We start from the raw sequence: 12,383 nt of genomic DNA on the forward strand, positions 1-12,383 counted from the left end.
TTTATATATTCAGCAAATTCAAATGGAAGATGTTCTTTTTTTCCTTTCAGATTGTCCCTTTGGAGATAATGGGGTGGTGGCAGAGTGTGATTAAATACTTCTTTAAAAGAAAACAAGCAATTGTGGTAGGAAATGTCAGAGAGGAAAAAAGTGATGAAACATTAAATTAGCTTTTTTAAAAAAGAAAGAAAGAAAGAAATCCTGATACCCTCACAAGTGTTTCTGGAGAAGAAATCTGGGAGCTCTAATCCCAGCATAGTTAGAAGGAAGATAAAATTAATGATGGGACTTAAGTGCAGGAACTTTATTTACAGAGTTCTCCATTGCATGATCAATGGATTTCCAAATTATTTAATAATTTAAATAATAATTTATAATTATTATCTTATTGATACAATTAGAGGTAATTAAACTTATCATCCAGATCCTCCCTCACCCATCACCTCATAGTCTGTATCTGACCAGTCATGGAAAGAAGCAGAAATGCAATACAAAAATTTATTTATTACTACTAGCTTGCAATTTACATATACACTGTAAATGTATACACAGCTGTATGTCTTTGGTAGTGTTTTGAATGGTGAGAGAATGTGGCACCTATTTTAGCTAGGGTTCCTTTTTGCATAGGAAAAAGCTCATTATAAGATTTTCATCTTCTATTGCATATATTTCTGTGATGTAAGTTTTTCAAGTCTAATCTTCCCAACTTTAAAGTATTTTTTGAAAAGTAACTACCTTTCTTTTAAACATGTAACTGATAATGAACTCTGTACAGCAGGGGTACAGCAGGGGTTACTTAAGTACAGGTCAAACTCTATTTCATTGAGGTGTCATTGAGATTTCATTCTAGAAACATTTGTTTCAACATAATGTCATGTAATCGATTCACCTTTCAAGGTATTCGCATATAGTTTTTACAATCTAACTATATGATTGTGGATCAACCTGGAAGAAAGTATTGAGTGAGATCCTGCAGCAATACAATAGTCAACATCTTTATAACAACCTAGATCTGTCTACCTTAACCTTGCCAACTTTAAAATGTGCAGACTTCAACTCCCAGAATCCCCTGTGCTGGGAGTTGAAGTCCTCATAGCTTAAATGTTGCCAAAGTGGAAAAACATTGCTTTACCCAGAGCCTCCTGGCTACTGCCGTCACCTGCTTTTCTATCAGGAGCCAAGAATCTAAGAAGACTCTGCACACTTGCTAGGTCTCCTGTGTGTGCAGGGTTGGACTAGAAGACCTCCAAAGTCCCTTCCAACTCTGTTATTCTGTTATAATTTGAGATAGTTTTCCTCAGACAATTTCTGTTTCTGGTCTTAAATGAAGATTTAGGTTTTAAATCATGAATAATCTAGGATTAGGGTATCTCAAGGATGTATCTTCTCCTAATGTGCCTGATATGATAATATGCTCTTTAATGAAAGTTCTGTGGCTTCCTGTATCAGCTGAAACAAACAATATAACCTCCAAATACTTTTAGTACTCTATAGTTTAAATTTTCTATACCTCTTGGGAGAGCTTCTTTGAATGTCTTCCTTATTCTTTCCCTTCTATAGCTTATTGTCTGATGAAAAGTTCTGGAGAATTCTTTTTATTTCCTACTCTCTTTTGCGGCATTTTAGATGGTCTTAATTTATTATCCAGTGGACAGTGGACAGGATTTGGATAGACCATCATGACCATCATGTGTTTTATGTGTTCAGAAGGTTGTATATCCAAAATTCAATAAAAGGGTTTATTTAAAAAATAGTTTTATACAATTATCCTAATCATTCTGTAACCAAGGGATTTCAAATTATTTAAGGAACTACTGGGATAGATTTCAGCTTTGCTAAAAGAGTTTTCATTGTCCCTCCCATGTCCCCATACAGTCCTTCTTAACGATCTACAATTACAGTGATTTATTCTAAAAAAAGTGCACACTGTTGATAAAAGCCATCATGTTCAATTGTTCTCAGTGAGAGAAAAACAGCTCTTCAAGCAACTTTTATTTCCCCAAGAGATTCTCCTACAAGATCATTTTTAATCATAGGATTAGAAAAGTATGAAGGGGAATTTTGCCATTCATCAGTTCCTTACAAATTATAAGCATTTCCTCCTTTCTATCAGCAATATTCTCCTGGATATTTATTGTTTAAATATCCATGTTGACAGAGCAAAAAATATCCAACACCAGAGGATGAAAATACTGTGGCAGCTGATTATTGTGTTCATTTAATCCTTTTGACAAATATGTGGAGCAGTGTGGATATAATTGACCTTTTCCAATTCATGATTAATAGGCTTCATACTAGGATCTGCCGAAATCTCTTGTTCGTTTTACAATGTTTCCTTCCTTGCACTGTTCAGTTTTATTTTATTTTTATTTTTCTATCTTCCTTTTTTCAGCCAGAAATGTTACCCAACCCAAAATTGGACTTGTAAACATCATAAATTAACTTTAAACAATATCCTAACTAACAATACTGAGGTTATGGACAAGATGATCAATGACACAATACAATTGCAGTTGAATGATTGTTGGGAATTTTTACTCCCCTGAAAAAGTTTTGTAGAAGATACTATTTCAAAAAATAAAAACCTCAGATTAAAGGGTGCAACTCTATTGTATTCTATTCTAAATGACGATAAGAATAATTTATCTAGGAAATGTATGTAGAAATGTAGCAAATGTAGCAAATGTAACAAATATAGCAAATATAAAAAAATCATTAATTCATTTTTAAATAAAAGGCATATAATTTTTGTTGCACATGTGTTTAGTAGAAGTTTTCACCATTATCACAATTTACTGAATATCAACAGCAAAAATACACATACAACCAAAGTTATATGAGCTGACAAGTACCCTGAAGAAAGTGTCCAAAATACATTTTAAGATATCTCAATCTGTTTGATCATCATACTTCAGGTTTTTCCAGTCCTGAGCCTTTCATATATAAGTTGAACCAAGTCTCCTATTGTGTAGCCATTTTGCTAGATCCTAATTGGGGGTAGTGGAATCTGTACTTCTTCCTTCCTATGTAGAGGAGTCTAGATTGAGAAAGATAGAATATACGAAATGTTATATGTTATATTGCTGTAGGTTTTCATAGCCAGTATCTTTGGGTCAGGGGTGAAATCTAAAAAATTTCCCTACCGGTTCTGTGGGCGTGGCTTAATTGGTGGGTGTGGCTTGGTGGTCAGGTGACTGAATGGGCATGGTCAATAATAATAAATAATAAAAATAATAAAGTATACAAAACTTGGGAGGCCTCGGTCTACCTTCTTTAAAAATAGAGGCCCCAGTCTACCAATTGCCTTCTTCATTGGTATTGTGTTAGACTGTGCTTTTATAATCTCACTTTTCAAAATTTCCCAAGCTTCTTGAGTTGTTTTCCCCTGAGGATTCTCATCCATTGAATCCTTCTCAAGCTCTCTCTAAGTTTATTGAAATTAGCTCTTAAAGTCCAAGACTCTAGTTTGACTTTGTTCTACTACTTGTATTTGCTTAATGTTGAATTCCAATATTGCGTGGTCACTTGCCCCCAAGGTTCCTGTAGCTTCAACACCTTCTATCATTTCATCTCTGTTAGTGAGAATTAAGTCCAATATGGCTGGTCCCTTGTCACCTTCTCTATTTTTGGGAAACAAAGTTGTCTGCTAGGTTTGTTAGGAACCTGTTGGATCTTCCACTTGGTGCAGAGTTTGTTTCCCAGTTGATGTCAGGGTAGTTAAAATCCCCCATTACTACTGTGATGTGCTTCCTACATACCTTAGTTAGCTGACTAGCAAAAAGTTCATCTACTTCCTCTGTTTGGTTGGGTGGCCTATAGTATAGACCTATGGCAATATCGTTTTTCACCCCTTTTATATTGACCCAAATACATTCAAGATGATTTTCATCATTGTTGTGCTCTATTTCTGTAGAGATGTAGTTATTTCTTATATATAGTGCAACTCCACCTCCTCTTTTATTTGGTCTATTTCTTTTAAATAATTTATATCCCTCTAGCTGTATGTTCCATTTGTCAGTTTCATCTCACCAAGTTTCTGTAATGGCAACAATATCATATCTACCCTCATTTACTTGGATTTCTAATTCACCCTGTTTATTCCTCATACTCTGTGCATTGGTGTATAGACATTTGAATCCATTTGGATTGATCTTGTGTTTACTGTCTACATAACCTGTGTTGACTGCCCCTACTTTCTTGCCACCTGTTGGTTTAGTGCACATGGTACGGCACTCTTCTCCTAATGTGCCTGATTTGATAATATGCTCTTTAATGAAAGTTCTGTGGCTTCCTGTATCAGCTGAAACAAACAATATAACCTCCAAATACTTTTAGTACTCTATAGTTTAAATTTTCTATACCTCTTGGGAGAGTTTCTTTGAATGTCTTCCTTATAGAATAGAATAGAATTTTATTGGCCAAGTGTGATTGGACACACAAGGAATTTGTCTTGGTGCATATGCTCTCAGTGTACATAAAAGAAAAGATACGTTCATCAAGGTACAACATTTACAACACAATTGATGATCAATATATCAATATAAATCATAAGGATTGCCAGCAACAAGTTATAGTCATACAGTCATAAGTGGAAAGAGATTGGTGATGGAAACTATGAAACGATTAATAGTAGTGCAGATTCAGTAAATAGTCTGACAGTGTTGAGGGAATTATTTGTTTAGCAGAGTGATGGCCTTCGGGAAAAAACTGTTCTTGTGTCTAGTTGTTCTGGTGTGCAGTGCTCTATAGCGTCGTTTTGAGGGTAGGAGTTGAAACAGTTTATGTCCAGGATGCGAGGGATCTGCAAATATTTTCACGGCTCTCTTCTTGATTCGTGCAGTATACAGGTCCTCAATGGAAGGCAAGTTGGTAGCAATTATTTTTTCTGCAGTTCTAATTATCCTCTGAAGTCTGTGTTTTTCTTGTTGGGTTGCAGAACTGAACCAGACAGTTATAGAGGTGCAAATGACAGACTCAATAATTCCTCTGTAGAACTGGATCAGCAGCTCCTTGGGCAGTTTGAGCTTACTGAGTTGGCGCAGAAAGAACATTCTTTGTTGTCCTTTTTTAATGATGTTTTTGATGTTAGCTGTCCATTTGAGATCTTGCGATATGATAGAACCCAGAAATTTGAATTATTCTTTCCCTTCTATAGCTTATTGTCTGATGAAAAGTTCTGGAGAATTCTTTTTATTTCCTACTCTCTTTTGTGGCATTTTAGATGGTCTTAATTTATTATCCAGTGGACAGTGAGGATTTGGATAGACCATCATGACCATCATGTGTTTTATGTGTTCAGAAGGTTGTATATCCAAAATTCAATAAAAGGGTTTATTTAAAAAATAGTTTTACACAATTATCCTAATCGTTCTGTAACCAAGGGATTTCAAATTATTTAAGGAACTACTGGGATAGATTTCAGCTTTGCTAAAAGAGTTTTCATTGTCCCTCCCATGTCCTCATACAGTCCTTCTTAACGATCTACAATTACAGTGATTTATTCTAAAAAAAGTGCACACTGTTGATAAAAGCCATCATGTTCAATTGTTCTCAGTGAGAGAAAACCAGCTCTTCAAGCAACTTTTATTTCCCCAAGAGATTCTCCTACAAGATCATTTTTAATCATAGGATTAGAAAAGTATGAAGGGGAATTTTGCCATTCATCAGTTCCTTACAAATTATAAGCATTTCCTCCTTTCTATCAGCAATATTCTCCTGGATATTTATTGTTTAAATATCCATGTTGACAGAGCAAAAAATATCCAACACCAGAGGATGAAAATACTGTGGCAGCTGATTATTGTGTTCATTTAATCCTTTTGACAAATATGTGGAGCAGTGTGGATATAATTGACCTTTTCCAATTCATGATTAATAGGCTTCATACTAGGATCTGCCAAAATCTCTTGTTCGTTTTACAATGTTTCCTTCCTTGCACTGTTCAGTTTTATTTTATTTTTATTTTCCTATCTTCCTTTTTTCAACCAGAAATGTTACCCAACCCAAAATTGGACTTGTAAACATCATAAATTAACTTTAAACAATAACTAACAATACTGAGGTTATGGACAAGATGATCAATGACACAATACAATTGCAGTTAAATGATTGTTGGGAATTTTTACTCCCCTGAAAAAGTTTTGTAGAAGATACTATTTCAAAAAATAAAAACCTCAGATTAAAGGGTGCAACTCTATTCTATTCTATTCTAAATGACGATAAGAATAATTTATCTAGGAAATGTATGTAGAAATGTAGCAAATGTAACAAATATAGCAAATATAAAAAAATCATTAATTCATTTTTAAATAAAAGGCATATAATTTTTGTTGCACATGTGTTTAGTAGAAGTTTTCACCATTATCACAATTTACTGAATATCAACAGCAAAAATACACATACAACCAAAGTTATATGAGCTGACAAGTACCCTGAAGAAAGTGTCCAAAATACATTTTAAGATATCTCAATCTGTTTGATCATCATACTTCAGGTTTTTCCAGTCCTGAGCCTTTCATATATAAGTTGAACCAAGTCTCCAATTGTGTAGCCATTTTGCTAGATCCTAATTGCGGGTAGTGGAATCTGTACTTCTTCCTTCCTATGTAGAGGAGTCTAGATTGAGAAAGATAGAATATACGAAATGTTATATGTTATATTGCTGTAGGTTTTCATAGCCAGTATCTTTGGGTCAGGGGTGAAATCTAAAAAATTTCCCTACCGGTTCTGTGGGCGTGGCTTAATTGGTGGGTGTGGCTTGGTGGTCAGGTGACTGAATGGGCATGGTCAATAATAATAAATAATAAAAATAATAAAGTATACAAAACTTGGGAGGCCTCGGTCTACCTTCTTTAAAAATAGAGGCCCCAGTCTACCAATTGCCTTTTACTGAGAGGCCCGGGTCTACCTTCTTTAAAAATAGAGGCACCGGTCTCTAGCTGCCTACAGCGCTGATCAGCTGTGGTGCGGCCCTTTGAAGTGCCGTGGCAGTCATTTAAGGCTGTTTGCAGCTATACCATCACCGAGCGCTTCAGGGACAGAGAAGAGGAACAGCGAAGCGTGAGCAGTGGGGGGGCAGGGATTTTTGTTACCGATTCTCTGAACTACCTGCTCTCATCGCTACTGGATCATGGGATCCAGTCCAAACCAGGAGCATTTCACCCCTGCTTTCGGTTATGTTGACATCTGGTTTAGTAGCGGTGGTCTATGCAACAGATTTCCTGACATTTCTTGAAGGTGTAAGCCACAATCACTGGTGAAAGGTCAGGAAATCTGATATATAGATCATAGTCACTAAACCCTGAAACTCAACCCTGCCCAGTGTTACATATTGTTTCTGAAAACAACCAGAGGTGGGTTTCAGCAGGTTCTGACCAGTTCTGGAGAATCAGTAGTGGAAATGTTGAGTAGTTTGGAGAACTGGTAGTAAAAATTCTGACTGGCCCCACTCCCATCTATTTTCCCACAGGCCTTGAGTTTGATGTAGACCTTTTATTTCTTTTACAGAGGCAGGCATTCCCAAGTCCCAGCTGATTTGGAGGAAATGGGGATTTTGCAGTAACCTTCCCCTGAATTGGGGAGGGAATGGAGATTTTGCAGTATCCTTCCCCTGCCACACCCACAAAGCCACACCCACAACACCATGCCACGCCCACAACGCCATGCCCACAGAACCGGTAGTAAAAAAATTTGAAATCCACCACTGAAAACAACATGTTAAGAAAAAAAAAGTATTGAAAAGATAGGAAAGGAAGGGAAGGGAAGTAGAGGGAGGGGAAAACCATTCTAGAAATGAATTTCCAGATAAGAATATAATTTTATAGACAGTTGAAAATAAACTCTTTCAAAACACACCAGTAAATAATACCAGGGAAACAACTCTGCAGAAGTTTTAGAGTAACTGTGTGCTTGTCTATTTGATTAAATAGGTTTATTCTCAAACAACTTTGTTCTCAAATTATGGGTATTCTTCCTGCTTGTTAACTTTGCTTTAGTATTAGCACATAGAATATGTAGCAGAAATGCTCACATTTACCTGTACTCATTATAGTGAATCTCATGGTCTTTTCCTTTCAGTAAAGAAAACAAATAGCTAAAACTAAAAGTCAGGGCAATATGCAAAGCTAGTTATTATATGCTTATATAGTGCAACAATAAACATTTGTTAATCAGAAAATTCTACCTGTATGCAAAGCCGTAAGTATAATCCCCCTCTTCTTGGTATCTATGGCATTTTTTTCCTGCCAGGCATTGCACAGTTTATCTCCACCATCATTTGGATTAATTTATTTTAAAGTACTTAGAATATAAATGAACAGTCATGACAACACAGCAGCTTAGCTAGTAATATGGATGCCAACAAATAGAAGCAAATCAGCCTCTTGAAAAGGCAGGTATCAAAACAACAGGGAGTTTAGCTTTTCTATCAGTCATGCTGAAAAACTGTGTGCTCTACATTATTATTGGATGGATTTATTTTAGAGACTTCCAGTCCAAAGCTTCACATCTAGCCTCAAATTATACTTTTCATTTCAAGACTGAGCATAACCTTTTGTCACCTTTATTTCCTATTAGTTGGTTTACTCAATTTGTATGGCTGCTCATCTCATTTAGTGACTCTGAGTGACTTACAACAGCTGAAACAATAATTCAATTAAAAAACAAATTAAAAACCAATATAAAAACCAATATTGCCTTATACACTGTAAGCCGCCCTGAGTCTTCGGAGAAGGGCGGGATATAAATGTAAAAAAAATAAAAAAAAAATAAGTACATATAAAAACATTGATAACCTCAAATAACCATGGTCAGTAGCTAAAGTCCACTCTGTAAAAGCCCACTTTTACACAAAGCCACTGTAAAAACTCCCCACCATTACCAGACTCTCAAGCATGGTGGCAGAGCTATGTCTGTTTCCTCTCATGTTTCATGATTTGCAGTAGAAACATATGTCATCATTAATTTAGAGCAGTCTACTATAGTGTGCGCAGAGCTATGTTATGGAACAGGCCTATTTCCCAACAATTCTACTTGTTAGATTAGGTCAGGGGTGTCCAAACTTGGCCCTTTGAAGAGTGGTGGACTTCAACTCCCAGAATTCCCCAGCCAGCATGAGCTATAAATTTAAGCAAGTTGCTAGTTGGAGAATTCTGGGAGTTGAAGTCCACAACTCTTCAAGGGGCCAAGTTTGGACATCCCTGGATTAGGTTCTCACTATTCAAGCAAACATGTTTTTTCACTATATTTTTTTCACAGATTAGCCCTGATGATGTTACCTAGTTAGGGTAATGAAATGTTTGCAAGAAAACAAGCAAACTCAGAGAGCAATAAGGATCCCTCATTTCAACCCTGAGCTACAAATATTCTCCTTTATTGGTAAAACATGTTTTTTTCACTATCCAATCCAATCATTATTTCAGATAGTGATACTGGTCTGAATCTGATGAGCAGAAAGGCTATTGTGATTCTTACTCAGTGCCTCTATCCGCGATATAGTAGGAGAAATCAAAAGAGTTGGGTAGTTGAAGTCTCAAGCCTCATCAGTCCTGAATGCTGTACAAGCAAGCACCCCCAGTACTGAGACGTTAGTTCAAAATATTAAGAAATCTTACTCCTTTTCTATATTCCCCATTTAATCAATGCTTAACAACAATACTTAGCAATATACAGAACCTTAAATAATAGTCTCTCTGTTATCCACAAAACCATGTTCTGGCTCAAAAGATCCTTGAGCTTATTTTTTTCCAGGATCTTCAATGGGTTGTTGTTTTTTGTTGTTGTTGTTTGCCAAAGAAGGTTTCTTACTTGTTGGTTATTCATTTCTATTTCCCTTACTAGATGGAACTTTGACAAAAAACAATACATCTCACCAAAAGCAAACATTCTTAGCTAACCATCAAGGAAATGGAAGAGCATCCTCTATTTACCTCTGACACTCCACCTTGTTAGTTGCATGAAAAAATAGCCCAAATCTCCCACTATATAAGAGTTTAAGAGTTCAGGTGACTTGGTCCTGCTGGTCAGAGGCTGGCTACACACACACTGCTACAAAACTCCATTCAAGATGGGGTTTGGCACAGGACCCAGGATACCATTATGGGTTCTAATTCTAGTGATCTGCTGTATCCAACAGAAAGGTAAAAAAAAAAACCCTCTCATTTTTGTGGTATACTTGAAAAAAAAAAAGCAATTAAATGTATAATAAATTGATTTTGAAAAAGACAGTTCATTCGATTTGTAAATTATATGGGTTTTTCAATTTCAGCGAGTTCCTTTCCCCAACAGCTAATACTATTTAAACTAAATATTTAATGTATCTTTCTTCATTGAAGAAAACCTTTTAATTTGATGCAGCCTGAAGTAAAACATGCTTAATGTCATATCTATGAAGAAGGCTTTGAAGATCAAATCTAATCTTATAAAAGTATAAACCTCTCTCCAAAAGTTATTTCATCCTCAATACAAGTTTCTAATCAGAATAATTAGCTTGTATTGATGAAGTTTACTGTATGTCTCTTGTTTCAGAAGAAGACTTCAGAAGAAAGACTTTTTAAGTTATTCCACTGCCTTCGTTAATTTGTAAAGCCTATATAGAATTTGGAAACTTAACATTCAAAGAAAGATAATATCCAGTGGTAGGATTCAAGTAATTTAACAACCGGTTCTCTGCCCTAATGATTTCTTCCAACAAGCAGTTCACCAAACTGCTCAAAAAGTTAACAACCGGTTCTCCTGAAGTGGTGCGAACTGGCTGATCCCACCACTGATAATACCCCTTTCGAACGATGCTACTTATTTGAAGAGATTGGAATGAGTGAAGCATTTTTGGCCTAAGAAGAAGGTCTTGAACTATTTCATTTTTAAATAAAACATTAAACCTTGCAGTCTATAACTAACCTTCGAAGAACAATAACACTAACAGCTTCCCTTTATCTAAACAATAACCTTGTGCAGAATAGAATAGAATAGAATAGAATAGAATAGAATAGAATAGAATAGAATAGAATAGAATAGAATAGAATAGAATAGAATAGAATGGAATGGAATTTTTTATTGGCCAAATGTGATTGGACACACAAGGAATTTGTCTTTGGTAAATTCTTTGTCTTTGGTAAATAAAGTTTGGTAGACATGAGTGTACAGTATATTCTGTATATGTTGGTTGCTGTTTTTAAGGAGATTAATTCTCCTATCAAAACTTGGATATTGTTGAAAAAGAAAAAGTTATTCATTCTTCTTAATTATATAAATGGAGTGATGGAATGAGACTCAGTTGTTCAGACACCCATGTCTTTGCATCTGATCTCATCTTTTATCTGGATTACAAAACCTGGATAGCCAACCACCAGATAGGAACAGAGTCAGTTTTCTGTATTTTTTGCAGCTGATATAAAGAGATGACACACAACCCTTTTAATAGCAAATGAATGTGATTCAAATTTTTGATTTGAATTTAGACTAAGATGTTTTCCATTTGGTTGTTTTTCAAAGAGTAATATGGTTCACCTCTTCCAAGAGCCATTAAGAAGACCTGTTCTGCTGCACCCCATAAAGCATCTGATAGTTACTGCCCCTCTCCCCTGAAGCCTTTGGTTATATAAAATGGAAATGAATCAAGAAATTATTCGTTTCAATCAGCTACATTGATTGTCATTAATTTCCAACTTTAATCCTTGATTCTACCAGTTGCAGTGCTCAAAAGTATCGGTTTTTTTCCATACAGACAAACAAGATTATTAAGGGTATAACTTTGTTAGATTATGTCCATGTAAAATACTTCTTCATTTTCGTTAGATATTATACTGTATCAATTAATCCAAGTTGGAGGATCTCAAGAATCTCTACAATCTTTTCAAATTTCCTATTTTTCTATATTTTATGTGGAACATTCTCTCACAGATAGCTTTCACATAAATGTATGGGGAGTCACTAAAATTGGGTTTAGAAAGCCAGTATGTCTTGAGGAATGGGGCAGAGGCAAGCAAATGGGAGGCGGGTCTTGGCATCCCTTTTTGTGAATATCTGACCACCTGTATTGACACCACTGAAATTTATCATTCAATCCTCAATAAAAGGAGATGCATGTGTTCAATTTTAGCAGGAAAACAAAATAAAAGAGGCATAAACTTAATTTATTCACGTGACTAAAAAAGGGGGGGGAAAAAACAATGAAAAATTCAAGCTCTGCTCATTTGTATGACATAATTTTTTATCGAGCCTTTGTTTGACTACTTCTGCTGTATGTGTGCACACGAATAAGCAAATATTCTTCTTTTCTCTGTAGCTTCAAGTGCAGAAGATGTACCTGAAAGAGTTACCATCATCCCACCAATGAAAAAAATGTCTGTTATATCAAGTAAGTGATTAAAATTAAATGTTCTTGT

The 12,383-nt window shown here is 35.5% G+C and overlaps 1 protein-coding gene across 1 annotated transcript in view; it reads left to right on the forward strand.

Moving 5' to 3' along the window:
- Positions 1-10,024: 10,024 nt before the first annotated feature.
- Positions 10,025-12,383, forward strand: part of LOC131185244 (mucin-5B-like) — a 72,428-nt gene continuing 70,069 nt past the window's right edge. Inside the window, exons 1-2 of the mRNA XM_058157604.1 lie at positions 10,025-10,136; positions 12,284-12,355. Coding sequence (XP_058013587.1) covers positions 10,064-10,136; positions 12,284-12,355 — 145 coding nt within the window. The 5' untranslated portion in view covers positions 10,025-10,063. The remainder of the gene's footprint in view (positions 10,137-12,283; positions 12,356-12,383) is intronic.

This window comes from Ahaetulla prasina, chromosome 1 (assembly GCF_028640845.1).
Source record: "Ahaetulla prasina isolate Xishuangbanna chromosome 1, ASM2864084v1, whole genome shotgun sequence".
NCBI classification, from domain to species: Eukaryota; Metazoa; Chordata; class Lepidosauria; order Squamata; family Colubridae; genus Ahaetulla; species Ahaetulla prasina.